Raw genomic sequence first — 27,056 nt, 5'->3', positions numbered from 1 at the left:
TTTGTGACATAGTTTGTAGATCTATTAAAATGTATCTTGCTTGGGTGCTACTGATGGTCCCACAAAATCAATGCCCCATTTTATAAATGGTTCTAAAACTTTGATAAGGTGCAAAAATTTCATGTCTTTTTTAATGGTTTGACACATCATTGACACTCCTGACATCCTTTGACAAATAATGCACAATCCTTAAAAAGTATGGGCCACCAATAATTGGATTGAAGTATCTTTCTTCTAGTAATAACTCCTTGTCGAAGTGTCCTTTAGCTACCTATTGTTGGTGTGCTTGTTCTAAGATGTATAATTATTCATCCTTCCTATGGCAACATCTTATTATGTCATCCTTACCTCTTCTATAAAAGGTTCCAGCAATCAATTGGTAAGGATCCACTTCTTATAGCAACTTTTTAATCTCACCTTAACGCGAAAACCATTAGCTAGAAAGTTAACGATTTTCTTACTCCACTCTGGTATATCTTTAACCTTGAATAGTGTAGCATCAATTAGATCATCATCTCCTCCAACTAGTGCTTCACCATTAGGTATGCGAGCCAAGTCTCACAACCACTGTAAAATCAAATTCAAGAAGGATCAACAACCCACTGCGGTGATTCTCCTTGTGCGGCATGGTTTATTACCAAGGTATAATAAGGCTTCATGGTCAACATAGAAAACAAACTAATTAGCTAATAGGTAATGCCGAAATTTATTCACCGCATACACCGTAGCTAATCCTTCACTTTCCATGGGTGGTTTAGTTTATCTCAGCCTCACATAATTGTCGGCTATTAAAACTTATAGGGTATTCTAGTTTATGTTCACCCGAGTGAGCTAGGACACATCCAATAGCAAAGCTAGAAGAATCTATATACACATGAAATATATTATTCCATTTTGGTACTCACAAGATTACAGAGCAAGTTAGAGCTTACTTTAACGTATCATAGGGACGTTGGCACTCTTCTGTCCACTTAAATACAATGAGAAGTTTAAATCTCGACATAGAAGAGTATAAACCATCCAAAGTAACCTACATGACCCATAGAAGAGTAGAAAAACCATCTATAGTAACGTGCATGCCCCATAAACCTTTGGACTCCCTTGTAATTCCTAGGTGGGGGTAATTCTAAGCTATTTACCTTGTAGTTCATAGGGGGGATAACTCTTAAATAAATTTTACCTTTTTTTCATTTGTGGAGATCCCATTTTTGGACACTATATGCCCTACGATGACTCCATGTTTTACAAAAAATTGGTTCTTGAAGGGGTTTCAGATATGCAATAATCATTCAAATACCTTACGTAAACAAGATAAATTCTTCTTCCATTATGAATGAATGCATAAATCATTTAAGAAAGCTTCAAGAAACTTCCTTAGAAAATAGTTCAAAGTAGCATTCATAAGTCATTGTTGGAATATGACTGGTGCATTTGTGAGACCAAATGACATAACTTTATAAGCAAATACACCATGTTCTGTAACAAAAACACTATTAGCTTGATCCTTAAGAGCAACGAAAATTTGATTATATCTCGAGTATTCGTGTAAGAAGCTGTATGCTTCCTTGCCTGCTACACATTCGAGAATGTGTTTTAAATATGGCAAGGGTTAATGGTATCTCGTAACCGTATTTACCTTCTTAAGTTCAACACATACTCTCAATTTTCCATTCTTTTAAGGTACAATCAAAATTGGTTAAACTAGGATAGGGTTGTTTGTTGCTGATAGATATAGTGTTTTGGGGATTATGTGTTTTACAACCTCAATGGGTACTCCCTTCATGTCGTGGTAATCCATGCAAAGAAATCCTTATATTGCTTGAGGAGAGCAATGAGTTCAGCTTTCTAAATCTGGGTGTGGTCTTTTGCTATTTAGGGTCTTCTTAAGGTTTAGCCAAGTCTACTTATTTTACTTTAGCCAAGCCATTGTAGGCTCCCCCTACGTGACTTGTTAGTTTTTGTGTGGAATTATTAAACACTAACTTGCATTTTCTAATTGTAAAGGATTTATAGTGCTCCGGTGTAGGAGGGCGAAAGTTAGGTGTTAGCTTATGATCATCTTTGGCTGCTTTATCTATAGCTTCTTATTCCTTCTTATTTAGAGCCAACTCTCTATTTCTATTTCGCCTGGCTGAATGACTAAGTTTTGCTTTGCCTATGATATCCATTTTAGCTATTAGCTCAATGGGAGGAGGGAAGCAATACATAACTTTTTATAATTCCTCTCCCTAATTGTTAATAAACTTGTGATGTATATCAAATGCACCAACATGCTATAGTCCCATTGGGTAGGAGTCATTCTTTCTTATAGCCTTTTATGATGATTGGTTGCATAACGCTTACATATTTATCATTTTTGAGATATTCCTTGGTTTTTAAAGAATGCTCATTTCTTTCTTTAGATTGGGACTCAGCGGTTTCATAGCTACTAGTCTTCTTTTTAGTTTTGCTTCCCAAGGTTTCTTTTGATATTGTCGGTTATGTTTTGTTCATGGTTTTTGCAGAGTTGGTGTTGCTTTGGTTTCCATTTCAGACTCACTGACCACTAGTTCTTATGTTATACTTCGTCACTTTATACACAATAAAATATGTAAAATACAAATTACTTTGCTTAAACACAAACACCATTTTAAAATCATAATTTCATTAATAATATAATTTAAAATGCTAAATTCAAAATGCCAATAAGTTAAGAATTTACTTATCCAAGTAGGCTCTTCCAATTTAAAACTTGCTTCTACTTCTAATGCACTGAGCTGCACCAATGTCTTGATCTACAAGAACCCAAATAGTGTGAATTAAGTTATGCTACCGCATGTAAATTAAACATGAAAAGTATAGTAATATTATTCAAAAAATTAAACAAATGCATACTACCTAAAACATGAGTAGGCAATGGGATTGAAATTGATTAATAGAATATGCAACATTGTTCCAAAAATTAAACAATGCATAATAACCAAAACGTGAGTAGGTGTAATAAGATTAAAGTTGATTAATAAAATACTTAACATTATTTAAAAAATTAAGCAAATACATACAAACCAAAATTTCCTACAGGTTGTGACCAGTCTAAGGTCTCTCTCCTCTATGCGGCGCTAGCGCTACTGTAGAGACTGTAGTCTGTGAGATAGACAAATGGATTGTTTCAGAAATAGCCCATGGTAAATGTAAGCTAGACCAGAGGCAAATTTATGTATTAAAATCTTAAATGTTTGACTAAATGCCCAACAAATATGACCATCTATCAAAAACTCGTGCGAGAAAAAATATGCTCGAGTTTGCAATTATAATTAAAACAAATTAGAAAATCCTTTTGGAAAATAAAAATGGAAGGCCTAAAAGAATGAGTTTTCGGAGATTCAAATAAGCATTTTCATTGTAGATATATTAGATTTTTCATTGTTCATATATATTAGATTTTTTCTGTGCACATACTACACTGTCTAAGGATGAAGGGCAAAGAAAAGGCAAGATCTTGCTTGATCTTAAATAAAGAGAAATACATTCACCAAGAGGGATCCATAATATACGGATTTCTACAAAGGCACAGTACAAGGATAAATAATTTAGTAGAAATAATGTCCGTTTTTTAACCTTATTCTTTTACGGTCATTCAAAAATAAGTGGCCAAAATGCCCAAAAACGGGGAATGACCCTTTAAAAAGCAACCTACTCGTTTACGAGGCCCCAGGGTACTCCTCACCCAAATATTAAAAGCTGAAAGTAGCGTGTTGCTGCCGTCTCTCGGAGAGAGAGTTAGGACCCAAACTCTTCCACCTACTTCATTGATCATATTGATGATCATCTCCAGGCTCCCAGCGACTGTAGTGACCCCCATTAAACTGCACTTCAAGGTGGTCTTTATATAAGTTCTATCGATGATCATGATCTCCAGGCCTGCTGCTCCCACCGAGTACTGTTGTGACCCCCGTTTAACTGCTCGACATCAAGGGCTTCATTACGGGAAGCCAATACTCCTGTCCTCACTGTGATTGCAAAGTTCTGGCCTTCTTCCTTCTTTTATCCAGGTCCGTGTAGTCTATGCCTTCATATATTTTTTTATTTTTATTTTTTTTCGGTAGAAACAGGAATATATTAAGAGAGGAGAAAATTACAACATCCCATGAGGAAGGTCCATGGGGGACCTATAAAACAGCTAAGCCAATAGGTGGCTTTAGCTACAATCCAAAGATGAATACACCTAACTGAACAGGAATGGGATTGCTAAGAATAACATAGAGCCAGTGGACTGAGGATGAACCACCTATATACAGAACAAAGGACATGAATGAAAAGGTATGCTATCCCCCCTCTGTATTCTTCAGTGGACTAAGCCCGATGACCACCATAATGGAGCCTGCTGAAGCATTCCTTTTCGAGGCCTTGACACATGCTTGCCCTAGTGTTGGAGTTAGAAGAATTCAGAACTTTCCTCCACTTTCTCCACGGATGATCCTGCCAGCGACCAGCTTCACAACTTTCACCTCTAGGTTGGAAAAACCAGCGCAGCCATGGCGGGTGGGAGCTTTTCTATGGAGATGGTGGTGAGTTGAGTCTCTCCATAGAAGCTTACATGGCACTGCGTTTGCTGAACGTTCCTGTTACCGACCCAGCACTGCAGAACGCTTTGAAATTTATTCTTAACAGAGGAGGTCTGACAAAGGCTAGGATTTTCACCAAGCTTTGTTTGGCTATGCTGGGGTGCTTTGATTGGAGGGGGATACCTTCTTTGCCAGCTTGGTTGACGTTGTTGCCGAACTGGTTTTTGACAAACATATATGAAATGTCTAGCTGGGCGAGGTCATGCACAGTGCCTTTGATTGTGGTGTTTGATAAGAAGCCTGTATTCAGGGTGACTCCGGCGGTGTGCTTGGACGAGCTGTATGTGGAAGGGAGGAAGCAAGCGCGCGTGACCGCACCCTTCAGAGGCGATTGGACGGACCTCTTTGTGGTGGTGGATTACGCTCTCAAGGTGGCGGAGAGGTGGGGGTTGGTGCCGTTCAGGGAGAGGGGCCTCAGAGCGGCGGAGAAGTGGCTGGTGGAGAGGCAGGAGGACTCGGGTAATTGGGCGGGGATCTGTCCGGCCACGTTCTACTCTATGCTGTGTATGAAGACGCTCGGGGACGAGGTGACTGATCCGGTGATGCACAGGGGGCTGCTCGCCCTAAAAGACTTCTCAATGGAGACCGCTGATCAGTACTGGGTGCAGCCGTGCGTGTCGCCTGTGTGGGACACGGCGCTTGTTGTCAGATCGCTGGTTGAGTCCGGGATGCCGCCTGATCATCCGGCCCTCCAGCGGGCTGGGGAGTGGCTACTCAAGAGGCAGATTACCCAGCATGGAGATTGGTCCTTCAAGAATAACTCCGGCTTCACGGGCGGCTGGGCATTCGAGTTCTTCAACAGATGGTACCCCGACGTGGACGACAGCGCGGTTGTCGTCATGGCCCTGGATGCCCTCGAACGCCCCAATGAGAGCGTCAAGCAGGGGGCCATTGCTCGCTCCGTCAAGTGGATCACCTCCATGCAGTGCAAAGCCGGCGGCTGGGCGGCTCTCGACAAAGATAATGACCAGGACTGGCTCAACTCCACCCCTTACGGTGACCTGAAAGCTATGATCGACCCCAACACCTCCGATGTCACCGCTAGAGTCCTGGAAATGGTGGGCAGATTAAAGCACGGCAGCTACAACGCCCCTTTGCCAACCCCGGAGTCCATCTCTAGAGGCCTCGCCTACCTCAGAAAAGAGCAGGAGAAAGAAGGCTGCTGGTTCGGAAGATGGGGCGTTAACTACATCTACGGCACGTGCGGCGTGCTGGTTGCATTATCTGTCGTGGCACCCTCCACTCATGCAGAAGAAATCTCAAGAGGAGCCAAATGGCTAGTTCAAGTGCAGAACACTAACAACAGTATAGGAGATGGAGGGTGGGGTGAAACATGCTACAGCTACACCGACCCTGCCGCCCTCAAAGAGCAGACCGGATATGGAAGCACTCCTTCTCAAACCGCATGGGCAGTTATAGGATTATTGGCTGCAGGAGATGCTCTAGGAAAATATGAGGTAGAGTCCATTGAACATGGAGTCAGACACCTCTTAACCACCCAAAGAAAAGATGGATCTTGGTACGAGGCTTCCTTCACAGGAACAGGCTTTCCTGGTCATATGTACCTCAGGTATCACTTTTACGCCCAGCATTTCACTCTCACGGCTCTTGCACGATACCGTTCTTGTCTGCTTCAAGCTAAGAAAATTATGCCTTTATCCTCTTGAAAGGCTAGAACTGGCTTTTCTTGCATAGCTATATTTCACGCCTCTTATTATTTTTTCGCTTTCTGAAGCCACCGTATTAGAGCTACTAGCTCTATTCTCTCTCTACTCTTTTAGAAAAATAAAACTCTCACATCATCCCCTCCAGTACTAACAATGCTGCAACATGAACTGTTTCTACAGATGAAGAATGCAAACTCTGCTAGGAAGAAGGAGCTCCACAAAAGAAGAGACTTCCTCAAGAAAAGCAAACACGCATGCAACAACATGGACATGCTGCACAAGACGGACAGCATCCTCTATGTTAGGTGGGATGAAGAGTTGGAACATGACATCCATGATGTCCGCGAGAAGGACAGAATACTCACTGAGCACCTGCTGGAAATCACCGATATTTACAATAAGGTGGATGAGAACGCTGCACACCCCAACAGGCCCCCGAGAGCTTGCAACTGTTCTGTATACCCATGTGTGCATGCCCTTGTAATCATGTAACCCCTAGATCAGTATGGTTCCTTTTGAAAGGGCACAGCCCGTATCTGCTATGTAATCGTCAGTCCCTTTTCTTTTTCTAATTCAAAATCCTTGCTTTTTATTTTTTTTTTAAAAAAAACTCTCACAATTTATTATTTCGGGCTTCTTTCCGTGTATGATCACCTTCTGAAGCCACCCTACTAGAGCTACTAGTTCTATTCTCTCTCTACTCTCTGCTCTCTACTCTCTGAAAAAAATAAAACTCTCACAATTTAGAAAAGAGGAAGAAAAAATAGAACCATAGATATTTTTTATTTTTGTTGACAAAAAAAATATATTAAAAGTGTCATTTATTACACTTTCAAGTGATTATAATACCAGTTTTTTTTCATATTACAAAGAAGATGTGATGCAAGGTTCTTAGGCATCGCTTCTTCACGCTGCATATAAAAGAAACAGAAGGACGCAGGGTTCCTAGGCATCCTTTCCGTTTCTTTTACGAACTGTGGCTGTAGTTGCAGCAATGGTAGCACATTACATTTATTGCGCCGATTAGGAATGGCCAAACTTCTATGTTGACTAGCGCATCGCACCACGTGCTGCCTTGCGAATAGGGAGCCAAAGGGATAAGCGAGAAGGGGGGTCGATGATGATGGAGGAAAATGCAATAGTAGGCATGCAGATGTTGTTTTAGTTTCTTTGTTTATTGATGTTTTCGTTTCAAGGAAACCAAAATGAAACTTTAATTTCATTGTAAAATAGAGCACTTTCTTAATTGCACCTTAGTGATGAGTAGGAGGAGCTAGTATTTGTCCTCCTTCAAAGAGCGTGATGGAAGTTCTACCCTCCTCTCTCCCTCTGTCCCCCCATCTCTCTCTCTCTCTCTCTCTCTCTCTCTCTCTCTCTCATAGACACATATGCTTGAAAAGAGGTAGAAAGAGAAGACTAAGTCAAACCCCAGGGTGGGAACTAGCAAATATTATATATAAATTCAAAAAAGAAAATTAAAAAAATTCCATTGTTATTTCGACACTTATTTCAAACGCATATTTCCATGAGTATTTTGACGCACATTTCAACGCACATATCGACGACGTGACTAGGCATGGAAACTAAGCATCGAAAAAGAGTGATTCTCTTGTAGTTACAACCCAGATTCAAAGAGGATCTTTTTTTTTTCGAGAAAAGATCCTTTCATTAGTTATATTAAAACGCCCATAGGGCTAAAAAAGATCTCTCCTACTCATAAGAGAAGCAGAGCAGTGAATACAGCAAGGCAGCCCGGGAGACTCTCCCTAGGTGCTGCAAAATACAAGCATCAGTACAAGGACTGAGGGGCTAAATCATACAATAGGGGGGGGGGGAAGCCAAACAGGTGGCCTGTAATGCCAACGGGGGGATCCCGTGTGTAGGGTATAGAAGGGGCCGCTGCGCGAGGTGGTGTACGCTGCAAGATCGCCTCATCCGGATGCGGTCATACTGTCCTCGCAGGGTGTGGATCAACTCCTGCCAAATCCCCCGTACAGTCTCTGCTGGGGGCTCCAGTCTCCCCTGAAAGGCCGTGAAACACCGGGCCCTCCAGGTGAACCAGATGGTGAGGCTGCTGAGGAGCTCCCATCGTAAATCCCTCTCGTGTGTCCAGCTGGTGGACGAGAAATCCGGTGCCGGAACCAAGCGAGGCTGGCCCCTAATGAATCTGATGGCGTGACTGTCCTGCTCCATCTCATAGCCCATAGAGCAGGCCCTGACGAAGTCGACCAAGCAGCGGCGCCCCACGTAAACATACCCTCTGGAGAGAGAGGGCCAGAATACGCAGCATCCGCAGCCAAATCTGTTGCAATCCCAAAGGCAATGTCTCTGTGTCTCCATAGGGTGGCCGCATCGGACGCAAGTCGTCGGAAGACCGTTGTAAACAAGCCAAGTGCCAACTGCTGAGCCCCTGTGGGCCACCACTGGAAAGTCGAGATCCTGCGGGCCTCTCCACTAGCCGAGAGCGGAGCCCAAAAATCCTCCAGGAACTCCTGTGAGAGTCCCTGTAGCCGCCAATGCCCCGCTGCTGCAGAGCTGGAGAGACCATCCTCCTTGCCGTCAATATATGCCGCCCCACCCGAACTGTATACTGGAAAAAGGTGATCTCTGTGGCCTCAAGGCATGCATAAGGATCATGCCACTCGTACTCCCCAGGGTCCCACCGTAAGGGGCGCGCTGCATATGCCCATATGCGCCAATCCGGGAGCACTTCTGCAGGGTCGGGGTCAATATGCCACTTCCGAGAAGCGGCGGCCACTACCCGTATCCTTTGAAAGGTGCACTCTGCAACCAAAGGCGACTCCACCTCCACTCTCTGAAGTCTGCCCTCATCCTGAATCTCATAGTAGAGGCATCTGCCATCCTCAGTGCAAGCTCTACCAGTAATCAGGATCTCCAACTGTGTAAAGGCTCCCATCCACCGTGGGGCCACTAGCTCGAAAGGCGTGAACCACTCCTCTGTGAGTGCCTCCTGAATATCATCCCTCATAATTAACCCCGCTCTGAAGTGACTCAGCCTCTCCACCTGGATCTCCTCTGGGAGGCTGCAGAAGGCCTGCCAGTCTCCAAAACTACGTGCTAGGCCTACCGCTAAAGGTCCCCACGCTAGACGAGGCCGAGAACCCAGCATATGACCCTGCTCTGTGCGAACCACTGGGCTCCAGATGAGCGGCTGTCTGGCCCGCTCCTCAACACAAGGAGGTCGTTGAGAGAGCCCCGGTCTCAGCAGCTGCCAAGCTCTCAGGATACTCAAAGCAAATCTGTCCTCCCATCCTCTACTGAGGCCTGTCCTCCTCATCTCTATGAAGATCCAGCGAATCTCTGGTGCCCAAGTGCCCCCTGCTGGGGGAGCCCGAGCCTGCAGCCGCTGCAAGAGAAGCTCTTTCCAAGGCTCAGCGCGCCTGGAAGCAGCCCCCGAACAATAAGCTTCCCCAATAAGGCTCTACTCTGATCGACTGGATCTATAATGCCCAAGCCTCCCTGAGCCAGCGGAAGTGTAATAACTGTCCATGCAACCTTTGCCCGCGCTGGCTGACCGTCCCGCCCAGACCAAAGAAAGTTCCTGATCAGCCTCTGTACCTGGCTGATGCAAGAGCTCGAGAAGATCCAGCAAGATGTAATGTACCACATGGTCGCTAAAACAGCACCTGATTTGCCACCACCACCCTCCCAGCCAAGGATAGTCGAGCTGTACTCCAATACAAAAGCTTCTTCCGAATGCTCAGAAGAAGCAGGGCAATCTGTTGCTCAGGTGACAAATCTAGTCCAATCTAGCATCCCAAATACCGCACTGCTGTGCCAGGAGGAATCCATCTAAAATCGGGGTCCGGGCTCCATGCCGGAGTGGAAGCACTACTGATCCAAAAGGCCAGTGTCTTGCGCCAATTGATAAATGCTCTTGAAGCTGCACTAAAAACCTGGAGCGACTGCTCTGCCCGAAGAAGATTGGCCTCTTGGCCATGCAAAAATAAGCCCGTGTCGTCTGCAAACTCAGCATCGAGCAGGCCCTCCCCCTGACTCGGAGCTGGAGTCCTCTCAAACCAACCTCCTCTGCCGTAAAATACATGCTCATAGCCTCCGCAAAGAAGAGAAAAAGAAAAGGGGCGAGGGGACACCCCTGACGGACTGATCTGGTCAGCTCAAAACTCGGCCCCCGTCCTCCTGCAATCAACACCTGGCTACGAGCTGTGGAATACAGAGCCGCCACCCCTCTGATCCATCCTGGCTCAAAGCCCAGGCGAAGCATAGTGCCCTCTAAGAAACCCCAATCAACTCGATCGTATGTTCTCAAAGTCGAGAAGCATCACGACCAAGTCCTCGCCAAGAAATCTAGCTCGGGCCGTCGCCTCCCAGAAAGTAAAGATGTTGTCAAGGATACTGCGCTCCTTGACGAATCCTGTCTGGGTAGCATGAATCAACTCCCCCAGGAAGTGGATCCTCAAACTCAAGGCCTTTGCTAAGACCTTGTAGACAGTATTGAAAATCATAATAGGCCTCCAATGCCGAATATCATCTGATACTCCTTCCCCCTTGGGGATAAGAAAGATCAAGCCCTCTGAAAAGCTCTGTGGCATCACCCCATTGTCCAAAACATACTGAAAGCCCGTGCGGAGGCCTGGCCCCAAAAGGACCCAATAGCGCATAAAAAAGGCCGGCGTCAGTCCGTCCTCCCCTGGGCAACTATGTCGTGGTAGGACCCTCAAGGCCTCGGCAAGCCCAATCTCTGAAAGAGGCGCACCAAGAACTGTACGCATACGATCTGTGACCCTCCTCTGCACATGGGCCCACACAGTCTGTCTGCAAGCATCTCAATCCTGAGTGGTTGCTGGCTCCGCTGAAAGCAGGTCTCTATAGAATGCAGTGGCAATGGCTCTGATCTCCCCGGGCTCAGTAGCTACCGATCCATCCGGTCTACCAAGCTGACGGACTCCTGCTCGAGCATGGCGGAGTCGAGTGATCTCAAAAAACTCCCCAGTCACTCTATCACCAAGCTGCGTCCACTGAGAGGCCTGACGACGATAGTAAAACTCATGTCTCTGCTCCTCTGCCTCTCTAACCTCCTGGCGTGCCTGGCTCAGCTGTGACGCCACCCACACACATGCAGCTGCTGCTCCTAAAGGCGCTGTAGCGAAGAAAGGCTGCATCTCAGCCGATGCTCCCGCTCGCGAATCTCTCCCAGCCGTGTCAAAGCTGCAGCGTGCAAGAAAGAACTAAGCTCGATTAGTCCCTGGGCACACTGGCCTGCTGCATCCTGTGGTCAGAGCACTGACTATTATGCCAGATCCTCTCAATGTCCTCAGCGAGACTGGGATCTGTAAGTACCCTCTCTGGGATCCTCAACTGCAAGCTGGGCTCTCGTGTCCTCTCCTCCAATGTCAAGATAACTGGCGAATGATCTTAAAATGAAGTGCCAGCGAGAATGTCGACAGAGCCCCCTCGCTCCCCTAACCAATCGCCCACATAAAAGCGATCAATCCGTGATAGATTAGTCCCTCCCTGCCGGCAATCCGATCGAGAGAAACTAAGACTGTACTGAGAGCGGGAGAAGGCCCCATGCTGCCATGCATGGGTGACCCTCAGTGACCCTCAGTGACATGCAAAACCAGTCGCCCACATAAAAGCGATCAATCCGTGATAGATTAGTCCCTCCCTGCCGGCAATCCGACCGAGAGAAACTAAGACTGTCCTGAGAGCGGGAGAAGGCCCCATGCTGCCATGCATCAGTGACCCTCAGTGACATGCAAAACCAGTCCCAAGCTGCAAGCTCCATGCCGTGCACTGTAACACGACTGCCTCCCACCCTATCGGCCGGGTCCTCAAGCATGTTGAAGTCTCCCTCGACACACCAATGTGCGGCCTCTGGCAATGCATCCGTAACCTGGGTCCAGAACTCTGCTCTGGCACTAGCATGATTGGGCGCATAGACGTTGAGCACGCCCAATGGGTCATCATGCATCCTCAGAATGACATACTGTGCTCTACCAAGCACAATGATCCCTCGATCCACAATGGCCTGCCGCCATACATCTGCAATGACCATGCATACTCCTCCCTGTCCACCCAAAGGACCAAACCCTACAGACCAAAAGGTGTCCCACCTACCAGGCATCACCGAACCATATCTCCGGATCCTGCTCTCACCCAAGTGGTGCTCCTGCATCATCAAAATATCAATGCTGCCACCAACCAGGCATCTCTGAAGCTCCTGCCTCAAGCAACCACGATAGCATATAAAATGTGCTCTGCCAAGGCCCTGTACATTCCATGAGATGATCCTCATGGATGACCTGCTGAGGTGGATGCTGTCTCAGCCGTACGGCGGGCCTTCGTAAGCGGCTTGGATGGAGAGTAGTCCCCATCCGAGCGGCTGCGAATCTGCTACTGCAAGAATCACGGATCAGGCGCCAGTGGCTGTGGCCCATGACGACTGCCTCCCGCTCTGACAGAGCAACCTCGTGTATACATACATATCCAGGGTCGCGTGCTAAGTCTGCCACTATGCGAATGACCAAATGACGAATCCCTGAGGCATCCACACTCCCGGGATCCAAGAAAAAATGAGCCAACTCCCATAGTCGGCCTATCACATCTGTCACCTCCAGATTGCTCACATGATGAGAAAACTCAACTGCCTGAGTCTTCAAAGTGCTAAGAGCGGGCTCTAGAGTCCACTCCCGGTCGCAAGGGCCACATAGAGGGAACGAGAAGGCCACCGCTGAATCAAGTGCCTCCTCCCCGCGGGCCGGAGGTATCACTACATGAACTTGGATGGGTGCTGGCATGGGGGCCCTCTGCTCCAAAAAGCCGTGTGAAGGCGTAATCAAAAGCCTCCGAGCGCTGTCTAATGCCGAGGTCAAGTGCCTCCTCCCCGCGGGCCGGAGGTATCACTACATGAACTTGGATGGGTGCTGGCATGGGGGCCCTCTGCTCCAAAAAGCCGTGTGAAGGCGTAATCAAAAGCCTCCGAGCGCTGTCTAATGCCGAGGCGACTCAGCCGACTGCGGATAGATGATATCCGTGAAGCCCGAATCGGCATGGTAGGTCTCCTCTGTGGTGCTCGAGCGAGGTCGGTGCTCAGCGCCCTCCGGACTGCAGGTGAACGCCAGGGGACTACCAGGGCCTCCCCGGAAGGTGAGGCGGGCGGGGGGGAAGGAGGGGGGGTGAGGGGGGTGGAGAGGGAGCCGCTGCCGAAATCGGAGCAGAGACGGGAGGAGGTGAGGGTGGAAGCGAGGCGGTGGGAGGGGATGGGGGTGGGGGTGGGGGTGGGGGGGTGAAGGAGGGGGTGCTAGCATCTCGTGGTCTCAGTCGTCGCCGTAGGGGTCTCCTCCTGGAGAGGAGCAAAGCTGTTCCTCATGGGAACCCAGTGAGGCTGAGACTGTGGCTGCTGCTCTGCAGCGGTCTCTGAGCGTGCTGCTGCGGCTCTCTCCCTCGGCGGTGCCCCTGTCCAGGCTGCCACTCCAAGGTCTCTGTGGCCTGAGCAGGTGTCCCAGAGGCAGCCTGCCGAGCCGCATCTGTAGGCGGGCCATCAGGGGCCTACTGTGGTGAGGGTCGGGGTCTCCTGCGAGGGCAGGCCTTGGCCAGATGACCGACCTGCCTACAAATGAAGCACTGGTTCGGGAGCCCCGAGAACTCCACTCTCTGATCAATCCATCCCCCCCCTATCCTAGGTAGCTGAATGACCTTAGGAAGGGAGGAGATGTTAGACACCAAAACTCTGACCGAAGGTGCTCTGGCCACCACTGAAGCTGCTGTGGGGCCAGTCTCTAGTACCGAGCCCACCAATGCTCCTAGCCTAGAGAGGAGCGAAAGATACTCCCGACGGAGTCTAGGGAAGCAAACTGTAACATGAAAAAGGCGCTCTCCCTGCTCAGCCGCTCTGCTGGGTCGAAGCCATGCTGCCAAGGTCTGAAGAAAGCCCGAGCACCCCTGATGTCAAGGGGACTCATGGCAAGGACCTTGGCCACGCTCTGGGCGGTCTCGAACTCGATCTGGTAATGTCCATGGCCCAGTAGCTGTACGTCCAGGATCTTGCCCACATCTGCAAGAAGGCGGGCTTGGAGAAGATCCCGGATCTCCCCTCTGTTGAGGCGAGTGCCGACTATACGACAGATGGTGGAATGAGCCTGGAGGCGTTCCACCTCTGCGGTGAGGCTCGCTTCCTCTTCTGGCGAAAGAGAAAGCCTGATGGGGGTGTCCTCAGGGGCGGGCGAGGGGGCTGTGGATGATGAGTCCCTTTGAGGCGGGGCGGGAGGAGCCTCCATCAAAGTCTGAAGCTATGGCGAAGGCGAGGCGAAAGCGAAGATCCTGCAAGAATCGAGCTGCACACAGCGAGGAGGAAGACGAAGGTCAGAGAACCCCCTGGTGGGGGCGGAAGTCAGCAAGAAAAAGGAGGGGGGGTGAAGTGGCTAAGGAGAAACCCTAGGGGGGGCGGGAGCTGCGCGCAAGTGGGGAGGGGAGGAGAAAGGGCTGGCGGAGGGGGGGGCGGGGCGCTGCAGAGTGAAGGTGGGCGCGAAAGAAGGGGGGGCGCGAAGGCGAGGAGGGGCGACGGCGGGCAATGCAGCGAGGGAGGGGGGCGCAGCAGCGAAGGCAGGCGGGGGGGCAAAAGGAGGGGCGGCGGGCAGTGCTGGGGCGCAGTAGCGAAGGCAGGCGGGGGGGACAAGGGGAGGCGCGAGGAATGAGGGGGGGCGCGAGGAAAGAGCAGGCAGGAAGGCGGGGGGCGCAGGAGTGCAGGTAGCGCGAGCAGGGAGGGGGGCGGGAGCTTCAGCGAGCCAACTCATAGAGATAGATTCAAAGAGGATCTAAATTCCGACTGTCCTTTTAAAGCCATACACTCTCATAAAACCTTAACCGGCCTTTAAAGACATACTTACATATAAACTTTGACACCACAACCTCCACATGACAAAGGGCGATGTCTACTCTAAGTAATTTAAGATCTAAGATTTCACCAATAATCATAATTCTCCTCTTTCATATTTTTAGTTTGAACAAGTGGTAGAAGAAGCACAATTTTGAATAAGCTCCCATTACTTAACAAACTCATGTAAGATTATATTGCTAAGACAAACACATGTAAGGTTATATTGCTAAGACAACTGTCTCCATGTACCTATAGGCTACTACCATCACCATTACCATTGTTGATGAATTTATTATATATAAGTCACCAATTGACAAGAAAAGCACAAGCTTTGCTAATTCTCCTAACTTTGATAAATTACAGTCCACTACAAGGAGAGAAGGGTGAACCAACACTTGTATCAACATTTTTTTATGGGTTTTTGAACTTACCGAGCTGGTAGCATTGCTGGTACGGGATCAGTAGTATCCAACAATCTTACCACAGCAACAAAATTTACTAGCGCCCATGTACCAGCAATCTACATTTGAAAAAAAATTAAGGTAAAAGACTGGGGACATACTTAGTATTTCCCCAGTCTGCCCTAGGCTTAGAGAGAGCATTAGGGCCAAAAATGAAAAAAAAAGGCTCTTTAAGGTTTTGATTAAAACACTAATTAGCTGAGGTTTTAGTAGAATGAGACTTCCAAATTTGGCCATTCAAAGGCACTTTTGGTGCATTTAAGAGACAGGCCACAATAAATGCTAACATTCCTTAAATCATGTGAGAGGTACTTTTCAATCGTTATTCTTAGTGTTATTTGAACTTTTGAAACGTCTATTGTACAAATATTTCCACCAAAACATGTCCATTTTTCCTCTCGTCATCATTTGAGTGCTCTCTCTCTCTCTCTCTCTCTTCTCTTCTCTTCTATTCTTTTCTGTTATATCCTTGCACAGTGGATTATACTCTAATGTCTATCACTTACTCTTTACTCAATGCAAGAGAATGCAGATACAAACTTGCTATTAAGATACATCAGGTCTACTCATCTTGGAGAAGTATTCATCACCGAGCATTGTTGGACAAAAATGAGGCAAACAGACTACAACTAGAGGGAAGAAAGCACATTGATTTGTGGGTGGATGGAAGTATTTATCCCAATGATCCTTCAACTGGTAGGCCTCCTCCATTTGTAAATGTTCATGACTTGATTAGATTTGTTGGAGATGATTTTGATGGTCTGCTTGGTTACTGTATGAAGTTATATTCTGCATCTTCTATGTGCTCAGTCCAAATGCATCAACTGAAAGAAACTTTATTAACATCTTAGAAAACTATTTCAGAGCTTTATGATAAGATTAGAGAGCTAGAAGCTGTAAACCACTCCTTGAAAGAGAAATAGTAAACTTGAAAGAAACCCCAAGAGGATTCATAGAGAGGAAGAGAACTTTAAAGAATATAAGTGAGTTGTCTAAAAGTAGTGGGGCTAAAAAGAGGAGACTCAACCTTGCAAAGAAATTTGTCTCACATTTTAGGTATTAATATCCGTCCAAATGAGGAGAGAATCAAGCTTCTCATTGAAACCATGAACAAGGCAGACCTAGTCAGAATTCTTCAATCTCTAGAGAATACAATTTTGAGAGATCTTACTCTCAAAGAGTTGGTAACAGACTTAAGGACCATTGTGAAACCAAATGAAATAGTAGAGACTTGTGGCACTATATGGGTATTCACAAAGGTTACCAAGCTCTTTCTAGATTATGGTTCCGAAATCTTAGATGTAAGAGAATAAGGGTTTTTGGTTTGCCAAGATCCCTTTTAGTTTCTACTGCTAGGACTGCTATGAATCAGAATTCTGAGTATTTTTGGAGAGTACATATCTATTGAAGGGATAATGCCTTATGAGAAGCAGAAGAAAAAAAGTACATTTGTCTATAATGCATTCAAAAATATATGGGTGGATCTTAGAAAAGTACAAATTGCAATGGTGCATATGTATAAAATTACTGTAGAAGAATGTGGTGGTGTGCTAAAGTTCGTGTTGAAGCTGGATGAGGCACAGATCCAAAAAGGACAAAAGATGGAAAGAGTGAGCATATCTATCATGAACAGGGCAATTGAGTACAGTAATGTTAGAGGAGAGGAACGAGAACATAAACTCCAGTCGGAGATGGAGCTTTGGTGGATTGGTTCAGCTCAAATACCAACTGAAAATCCTCAAACCCTCAAATGGTTGTTCTCCCACACAGGTATCCCTAATATCATTCAATCCCAAAGTACTGGAGATATGTTCATAGTTGATGGAGTTGGAAATTTCAAAGTGGAATGGCATTTGGGTGCTGTCTTAAAGACTATCAAATGTATGCTTGGAATATGCAATGGGGTAATGCAAAGAGAGTCCCAATGAGAGACTCTATAGATCTAAGTTCAAGAATAAAGAAGACATTTGGGATCCCATTCTTCCTATCTCTCTTAATAATGTTCACATATGAACTTTGCATGTAGAGATAATAATATTTGACAAGCTTCAGAGATTGCATCTTGATTATGCATATTCTATTAAACCAACATCATTGGCACATCAATGTATTGATAAATGTGAAGCATTGTTATCAAAAATGGGCTTTCATGGGGGTCAGGTTCATTTAAGGAAAGATCCAACAGTTTCAAGGAAAACACGAGATGTCTTGGAAGATGTCTCCATGGGAGGTGCAAAAGTCAAAAGATTTTTAGGAAACCATAGTAAAAAACAAGTGAATGTTACGTGGGATTATTGAAAATAATTGTGTGAGATCACGAAAAATGTTGCCAGCTAGCAAATCTTAGAATGAAGGTTTGGAAGCATCTTGATATCTTTTTAAATGTTCTTAGACACAGCAGAAGACATCAGCTACATATGCGCAAGAGTACAAAAGTTCTATTATAAATCTCTTTCAATAATCAAATAAGCATGGGGAGAAAAAGATCACATACTATTTGGTAAGACTCCTTTGTATTCATGATACACTCAGTGGAATTGACATATGCTATAAAAAGAAAATTGTTATACAGCACATCCTCCATGTACATGGGCCATATTTTGTTGAGGAGCAGGCACTTTCAATAAGAAAATCCAACATTTTCTCTGTAGGAGACACCTCTACTATCTTGGAAAGGCCAGGAGCCTTAATGGCTAATGACTTAAACTTTTTTGATGCTATAGGACTTGCCTTTTGTGACTTTGTAAGCCTTCCACGTGCTTTGGATACACTAGACATTGATTGGGTATCTAGTGCACTAATAAGGGAAAGATTTAAGGACCCAGTAGGCTTTAGATACACTAGACTTTGATTGGGTATCTAGTGCACTAATAAGGGAAAGATTTAAGGACCCAGTAGGCTTTGTTGGAGAGGGTTGGCTTGTTTCCTTCAATTTCTTAGATGATTTTGTAACTGCTATAGGAGATTTGGATAGCCCTCTGTTTTTTGAAATTTTGGACCTGGATGGAGATATTTGTGAGAAGACTGCAAACCAATAGGTGTTTTTGGTGAGGTAGACATTTGAGATGAAGACTTTGAACCACCCACTGGAGATGGTGACCTTTGTGAGGCATGAGTTGGTGATGGGAAAGATGCCATTCCAATAAGAAGCTGCCATGTGTCACGAGCCGTTGGAGACAACGAATGGCAATGTGCCACATGTCCAATGGTCAGTGAGGTATATATAGAAATGTGGGACCACATTATTCATTTTCAACTTTGAGAGAGCTCTGTCCTTACGTGCGATGACATCATTCCCAAGTGAAGTCTCCACGTGCCTTCAAGTAATCCAATGTGATCTTCTTTTTTCCGTATGGCATGAAGGGATCTAAAGTAGCATGCAGTTTTGCCCCTATCGCGCCATTACGACAAGGTTGTAGGGGTGAGACGACAAGGTTGTAGGGGTGAATTTATGCGTGAAATATGGGCCCCTTGAGTTTGTCATAGAAATAAGACTACATACCCAGATAGATCCCATAAGAGCCTGATATTGAAAATGGACCCCCTCTCTGATCCAAGTCTGGTGCTAGTGCTACTAGAGAGAGAGACATAGTATTGTTTTTAGTCGTCCATAAAACGGTGCGAATCGCCTGCTTCTTCAAGGGAATTACCACCTACTCGCGCTGTTACGGAATGTTTTGCATGTCTTTTATTGGAAGTACTTTATTCATTGATCATCCATTGAAAATATGTGGAAGACATTCGAAGAAGCCATTAGTTCTTCATTGATTTTCTACGAGGTTGGAAATCAAAAGAGCGTTATGTTGTAATTGTTTCCCCTGGCATGTCCAAGTCTGGTGCTATTGCTACCAGAGAGTGAGAGTATTGTTTTTTGCCATCCACCAACGGCAGGAATTGCCTGCATGTTTAGGAGATTTACCACCTATCATGCCATTATGGATTGTTGTGCATGTCTTTTATTTGGGAATACCTTATCCAACCTCCTTGTTTGTCTTTGGTGTGTGTGCTTAGCATATAAGTGTATGGATAATTTTTTCTTGCTTTTGTCTGGGACATCCTTTTGTGTGCTTTTTTGAAACCACTGGCCATGTACATCCTTTCTTTATTTCTTCCTTTTTGAGGGTCTTCTATTAATCTAGAAAGGATTTTAACCTACTGCAGGGTTTCTCAAATATTTCTGAGTTTACAATCTATGGCAAGGACAAAGAAAATTGCAAGGAAAGTATATAGTGACGATCCAAAGATAACACAGGTTGCTACTGCACCTAGTCCTAAGAAGAAAACAAGATCAAGATGGTATTATATGAAGAGGTGTTTTTCAGAGATCACCTAGTCCCAAGATGACACTCATCATCTTATCCCAAGGGCTACCTTCATCCGTGCAGTAAAGAAAATATGTGACAGGATTGGTCTCTTGACCAAAAGTAATACCCCATACAAAAAGTGGCAAGCTTCTGCATTGTGTTTCTTGCAAGAAGCAGCTGAAGACTTTCTTATAGATTTCATGAATGATGCCTATATTGCTGCTACACATGCACACAACGTCACGTCACTTTAATGAACAAGGATTTCTCAGTGGTGATCAAGTTTAGGTATAGATTTCATAAAGTTCTCAAGCCACTTCCCACCACAGATACTAGGGCCTTTGATATCCTGACAATTCCTCCCAAGAGGTTTCGCAAAGCTGTAGGGCCTACTATTGAAGATGTTACACATGAGTATGAAACAAGAAAAACACTTGACCAAAAAGAGACGCTTCGAGAGGGATGATAATTTTTATAAGGAGGAAGTTAAGAGACTTGGTGCTATGAATTTTGATAGAATGGGCAAGGTATTTGGTCAAATGATTATCAATGTCTCCTCCAGCCCTCAGAATGAATATTACTTGAGCATTTCACCTGAGGACAAAGTGATGTTAGAGAAGAGAGATATTGAAATATCTGACTCTATATTATTCTGTTGCATGAGGTAAGCATCATTCTTTAGCCATAGTTTTGTCATTTTCTCTCCTTTTTTCATACTTAATATTGTCTTTGATTACAGGGCATACATTTCTACAATGCCCACAGAGGTTTCAAGCAGCATATTTGTGGTTGATCCTCTAATATCAAGTGATATCTTTTCAAAGACAGGATCAAATATTGAAGTGTTTTTAGTGCATATGACAGTCTGAGAAACTATTATATATTCATCCCATATAATGAAAGGTAGTATTTTTTTAAATAGTTGTAAGATAGTATTTTTTATAGTTTTAAATTCATAACTCATGTGAGTAGATATTTTCTTACTATTGCTTTTTTTGCAGTCACCATTGGAGTCTTATACTCATTGATGTTTTGAATAGAGAGGTTACTTCATGAACTCCTTAGCAGGTATTCATGGTCAATGAAAAATGTAAGTATCTCTTTTCATCAACTATCACAATTTTGTTACAAACATTGCACCTGTTTGATATGCTCTTTATTGCAGTGCTTGCAAAATTGTATTAGCATATTTAGAGAAAAATTATGAAGACCTTGCAGATCTAGAGAAGCCATTCAAGTATCTTCAGAAAGAGGTATTGAGAATTTAGTTTGGATGTTTCTTTGTTTGAAGATGGCTTTCTTCTAATTATACTTCAGGTTCCAATTCAGTCTGACAGTACTAGTTATGGATGGGGGGTGATTGCAAAAACAAATGCTTGCAGGACAATAGATTTTAAGTTGTTAAAATAACAAGTCAATGTAAGAACCCCACAGAATCCTTTGCATTGCTCTTAATGTATTTGTACATTATTTTTCTTAGAACTCCACTTTTTTTGGTAGTGTAACGAATACCTTGAATCTTATATTTGGTTGATAAGAGAGAGATGTATTGAGATTATATTGGACAAAGCAATTACGCATGTAGATCCTCACTCTCCTCCTCCAGGAGATCAGGCTCAAAGAAAAGGGAAGGAGAAGAAGCTGAAAAGACATAAAGATAAAGGCAAGGGTTTGCCAGTGCATTCTCTTTTAAAATTTGAGAAGATGCAAAAAGCCTCAAAGGAGACCACTGCAAAGAAGTCCTCTGCAAAGAAGACATCTCAGCCAAAGAGAACCTCACAAAATAAATCTCCAGCAATTACGCATGTAGATCCTCACTCTCCTCCTCCAGGAGATCAGGCTCAAAGAAAAGGGAAGGAGAAGAAGCTGAAAAGACATAAAGATAAAGGCAAGGGTTTGCCAGTGCATTCTCTTTTAAAATTTGAGAAGATGCAAAAAGCCTCAAAGGAGACCACTGCAAAGAAGTCCTCTGCAAAGAAGACATCTCAGCCAAAGAGAACCTCACAAAATAAATCTCATGCAAAGAATCCCTCTGCTCAGAAGCCCCTCAACTTCAGTGATGTTCCTACTCAAGGACAAGAGGAAGCAAAGTCTGGGAGTCCAAAAAAACCAAGTGAAGACCAAGAGTAAGCAAAGTCTAGGAGCCCAAATAAGCAAAGTGAAGATCAAGAGCAGGCAAAGTCTGGGAGACCAAATAAGCAAAGTGAAGATCAAGAGTAGGCAAAGTCTGGGAGCCCAAATAAACAAAGTGAAGATCAAGAGGATTATAATATTTTGTAACTTCACATATACGCAGTGACATTTTATAACTTGCAAGATGTATTTGTACCATTTATTGTATATAAATCACAATTCGTTTATGAAAGATGTAGTTATCTACTAAATGTTTGTTCACAAATGGAAATGGTCAAGAAAAATGTCAATTGTCTACTCATTCATGGTTTAAAAATTACAACAGTTGGAGGTAAACAACTCATACAAGATATAGAGCATTTATCTCTTCTTCCAATTGTAGTACTATTGACCTTGAATTTATAACTAGGGGAGGTGTTGTTAAGAAACTCCAAGGTTTCCCTAACGTCTTTTTGTCCACTGAGAGGTAACATTAATATCCTTTCTTTCAGCATGTGGAATAACCTTTGCAACTCAAACCTAAATGACATGCAATCTATATCAGAATCCAAAGGCTCCCAGATACCCAACTTAAGTTTGTATCTCCTATAATCATAACCAATAGTAAGATATTGTCGAGAGATATTGTAAGACAAAGCCAAGGATTGAGGACATGCATTGCACCTTCTGTAGTCACCCTAAGTTTCAGGCTTTGAAGATGTTGTACATGCAGGCATACAAAGTAGTCCTTTGAGGAGTACTTAAGTAATCTTCTCTAATTCTGAATTAATTATTTATCACTTGCAGAAAATATTTTTTCCAACAATTCAAAAAACTATCAACCTCAAATTTTTGTAGGTTTTTTCTTAAATTTTAAAGTTTTTAGCAAAATTATAACTAAAATCCCTTAAAATTTGTAAGTTTTTGTGAATTGTTATTTTAAAATTTGAAGGTTATTTTTCAAAATTTGCCATTCAACTATTTTGAAGCCGTTTCACTCATCACATGTTTTGCTAGATTTAGATTTAGTTAAACTTTAGCTCTGTTGTAGGCGTCCATTATAACTTTTACACTTTAGTAAGCTATGGAGATGTAGAAGAGGAGTGAGCACTTACTCCATGATTTGAGAACCTTGTTTGGATAGCGTGTTTTCAATCCACGTTTTATGAGCATTTATAGAGTATATATATTGACATTTAGAGAATCTTTTAGGAAATGTAAAACTTTTCAGGTTTCCACATTCCACTTTTGGATAGTTGGAAATTGAAATTTATAGAGTATATATATTGACATTTAGAGAATCTTTCAGAAAATGTAAAACTTTTCAGGTTCCACATTCCACTTTTGGATAGTTGAAAATTGAAATTAGAAACTAGTGGTCTCGCTTGCTTTGAATGTAGTGGTCTCTCTTCTGCAACTTGCAGATCAGACCGATGAGATTGAATTAACTTTATCATTATTTAACAATCTTACTGATTCGGGAACCGATCAAGAGATGATTATCTGTAATTATTTGTCTTATTTAAGAATATTTCTTTATAATTATCAATTGGATTGTGCATATATATTTCTAATCTAGAAATTTGCTTGTTTCTTTCATGAGCTGCATGCAGGGTATTAGTGGTGTGCGTATAGTCGTGAGCAAAGATGTTGCCATACAGTCAAGAGTTTTACAATGAAGCGGAAGCCATTAAAGGTGGAATGGGTGGAGAAAACCCGACTTTAGATGAGGCCATCAAGCGCAGCCAAGATCTGCTGCTTTCCCAACAGTACCCAGAAGGCTACTGGTGGGCAGAACTAGAGAGCAATGTTTCCCTCACTGCTGAAACCGTCCTCTTGTTCAAGATATTGGGCATTGATCGTAACTACCCAGTCCACAAGATGGAGAATTACATAAGGAAAAACCAGCGCAGCCATGGCGGGTGGGAGCTTTTCTATGGAGATGGTGGTGAGTTGAGTCTCTCCATAGAAGCTTACATGGCACTGCGTTTGCTGAACGTTCCTGTTACCGACCCAGCACTGCAGAACGCTTTGAAATTTATTCTTAACAGAGGAGGTCTGACAAAGGCTAGGATTTTCACCAAGCTTTGTTTGGCTATGCTGGGGTGCTTTGATTGGAGGGGGATACCTTCTTTGCCAGCTTGGTTGGCGTTGTTGCCGAACTGGTTTTTGACAAACATATATGAAATGTCTAGCTGGGCGAGGTCATGCACAGTGCCTTTGATTGTGGTGTTTGATAAGAAGCCTGTATTCAGGGTGACTCCGGCGGTGTGCTTGGACGAGCTGTATGTGGAAGGGAGGAAGCAAGCGCGCGTGACCGCACCCTTCAGAGGCGATTGGACGGACCTCTTTGTGGTGGTGGATTACGCTCTCAAGGTGGCGGAGAGGTGGGGGTTGGTGCCGTTCAGGGAGAGGGGCCTCAGAGAGGCGGAGAAGTGGGTGGTGGAGAGGCAGGAGGACTCGGGTAATTGGGCGGGGATCTGTCCGGCCACGTTCTACTCTATGCTGTGTATGAAGACGCTCGGGCACGAGGTGACTGATCCGGTGATGCACAGGGGGCTGCTCGCCCTAAAAGACTTCTCAATGGAGACCGCTGATCAGTACTGGGTGCAGCCGTGCGTGTCGCCTGTGTGGGACACGGCGCTTGTTGTCAGATCGCTGGTTGAGACGGGGATGCCGCCTGATCATCCGGCCCTCCAGCGGGCTGGGGAGTGGCTACTCAAGAGGCAGATTACCCAGCATGGAGATTGGTCCTTCAAGAATAACTCCGGCTTCACGGGCGGCTGGGCATTCGAGTTCTTCAACAGATGGTACCCCGACGTGGACGACAGCGCGGTTGTCGTCATGGCCCTGGATGCCCTCGAACGCCCCAATGAGAGCGTCAAGCAGGGGGCCATTGCTCGCTCCGTCAAGTGGATCACCTCCATGCAGTGCAAAGCCGGCGGCTGGGCGGCTCTCGACAAAGATAATGACCAGGACTGGCTCAACTCCACCCCTTACGGTGACCTGAAAGCTATGATCGACCCCAACACCTCCGATGTCACCGCTAGAGTCCTGGAAATGGTGGGCAGATTAAAGCACGGCAGCTACAACGCCCCTTTGCCAACCCCGGAGTCCATCTCTAGAGGCCTCGCCTACCTCAGAAAAGAGCAGGAGAAAGAAGGCTGCTGGTTCGGAAGATGGGGCGTTAACTACATCTACGGCACGTGCGGCGTGCTGGTTGCATTATCTGTCGTGGCACCCTCCACTCATGCAGAAGAAATCTCAAGAGGAGCCAAATGGCTAGTTCAAGTGCAGAACACTAACAACAGTATAGGAGATGGAGGGTGGGGTGAAACATGCTACAGCTACAACGACCCTGCCGCCCTCAAAGAGCAGACCGGATATGGAAGCACTCCTTCTCAAACCGCATGGGCAGTTATAGGATTATTGGCTGCAGGAGATGCTCTAGGAAAATATGAGGTAGAGTCCATTGAACATGGAGTCAGACACCTCTTAACCACCCAAAGAAAAGATGGATCTTGGTACGAGGCTTCCTTCACAGGAACAGGCTTTCCTGGTCATATGTACCTCAGGTATCACTTTTACGCCCAGCATTTCACTCTCACGGCTCTTGCACGATACCGTTCTTGTCTGCTTCAAGCTAAGAAAATTATGCCTTTATCCTCTTGAAAGGCTAGAACTGGCTTTTCTTGCATAGCTATATTTCACGCCTCTTATTATTATTTCGCTTTCTGAAGCCACCGTACTAGAGCTACTAGCTCTATTCTCTCTCTACTCTTTTAGAAAAATAAAACTCTCACAATTTATTATTTCGGGCTTCTTTCCGTGTATGATCACCTTCTGAAGCCACCCTACTAGAGCTACTAGTTCTATTCTCTCTCTACTCTCTGCTCTCTACTCTCTGAAAAAAATAAAACTCTCACAATTTAGAAAAGAGGAAGAAAAAATAGAACCATAGATATTTTTTATTTTTGTTGACAAAAAAAATATATTAAAAGTGTCATTTATTACACTTTCAAGTGATTATAATACCAGTTTTTTTTCATATTACAAAGAAGATGTGATGCAAGGTTCTTAGGCATCGCTTCTTCACGCTGCATATAAAAGAAACAGAAGGACGCAGGGTTCCTAGGCATCCTTTCCGTTTCTTTTACGAACTGTGGCTGTAGTTGCAGCAGTGGTAGCACATTACATTTATTGCGCCGATTAGGAATGGCCAAACTTCTATGTTGACTAGCGCATCGCACCACGTGCTGCCTTGCGAATAGGGAGCCAAAGGGATAAGCGAGAAGGGGGGTCGATGATGGAGGAAAATGCAATAGTAGGCATGCAGATGTTGTTTTAGTTTCTTTGTTTATTGATGTTTTCGTTTCAAGGAAACCAAAATGAAACTTTAATTTCATTGTAAAATAGAGCACTTTCTTAATTGCACCTTAGTGATGAGTAGGAGGAGCTAGTATTTGTCCTCCTTCAAAGAGCGTGATGGAAGTTCTACCCTCCTCTCTCCCTCTGTCCCCCCATATCTCTCTCTCTCTCTCTCTCTCTCTCTCTCTCTCATAGACACATATGCTTGAAAAGAGGTAGAAAGAGAAGACTAAGTCAAACCCCAGGGTGGGAACTAGCAAATATTATATATAAATTCAAAAAAGAAAATTAAAAAAATTCCATTGTTATTTCGACACCTATTTCAACGCATATTTCCATGAGTATTTTGACACACATTTCAACGCACATATCGACGACGTGACTAGGCATGGAAACTAAGCGTCGAAAAAGAGTGATTCTCTTGTAGTTACAACCCAGATTCAAAGAGGATCTTTTTTTTTTCGAGAAAAGATCCTTTCATTAGTTATATTAAAACGCCCATAGGGCTACAAAAGATCTCTCCTGCTCATAAGAGAAGCAGAGCAGTGAATATAGCAAGGCAGCCCGGGAGACTCTCCCTAGGTGCTGCAAAATACAAGCATCAGTACAAGGACTGAGGGGCTAAATCATACAATGGGGGGGGGGGGGGGAAGCCAAACAGGTGGCCTGTAATGCCAACG

General features: G+C 44.7%; 1 protein-coding gene and 1 pseudogene across 2 annotated transcripts; both read left to right on the top strand.

The window, feature by feature from the left end:
* Positions 1-3,896: 3,896 nt before the first annotated feature.
* On the top strand, positions 3,897-6,882 carry LOC147631913 (dammaradiene synthase-like). Its single transcript, XM_086808460.1, has 2 exons — positions 3,897-6,174; positions 6,452-6,882. The coding sequence occupies exons 1-2, from the start codon at positions 4,577-4,579 to the stop codon at positions 6,453-6,455; spliced, it is 1,602 nt and encodes a 533-aa protein (XP_086664586.1). The 5' UTR covers positions 3,897-4,576; the 3' UTR covers positions 6,456-6,882.
* Positions 6,883-22,742: 15,860 nt separating this feature from the next.
* On the top strand, positions 22,743-26,023 carry LOC147631912 (dammaradiene synthase pseudogene; annotated as a pseudogene). Its single transcript, XR_015267377.1, has one exon. The product of XR_015267377.1 is annotated as a dammaradiene synthase pseudogene (transcript).
* The last annotated feature ends 1,033 nt before the right edge of the window (positions 26,024-27,056 follow it).

The sequence above is a fragment of the Cibotium barometz genome, chromosome 14 (assembly GCF_041138505.1).
Source record: "Cibotium barometz isolate CiBa-2024 chromosome 14, ASM4113850v1, whole genome shotgun sequence".
Classification (NCBI taxonomy): Eukaryota; Viridiplantae; Streptophyta; class Polypodiopsida; order Cyatheales; family Cibotiaceae; genus Cibotium; species Cibotium barometz.
The sequence above is the reverse complement of the archived record's forward strand: the minus strand, read 5'-3'. Positions and strand labels throughout refer to the sequence as shown.

Bases quoted from the DNA above. Each gene is read 5' to 3' on its own strand.
- LOC147631913 (XM_086808460.1), top strand. From the start codon at position 4,577: ATGGCACTGCGTTTGCTGAACGTTCCTGTTACCGACCCAGCACTGCAG.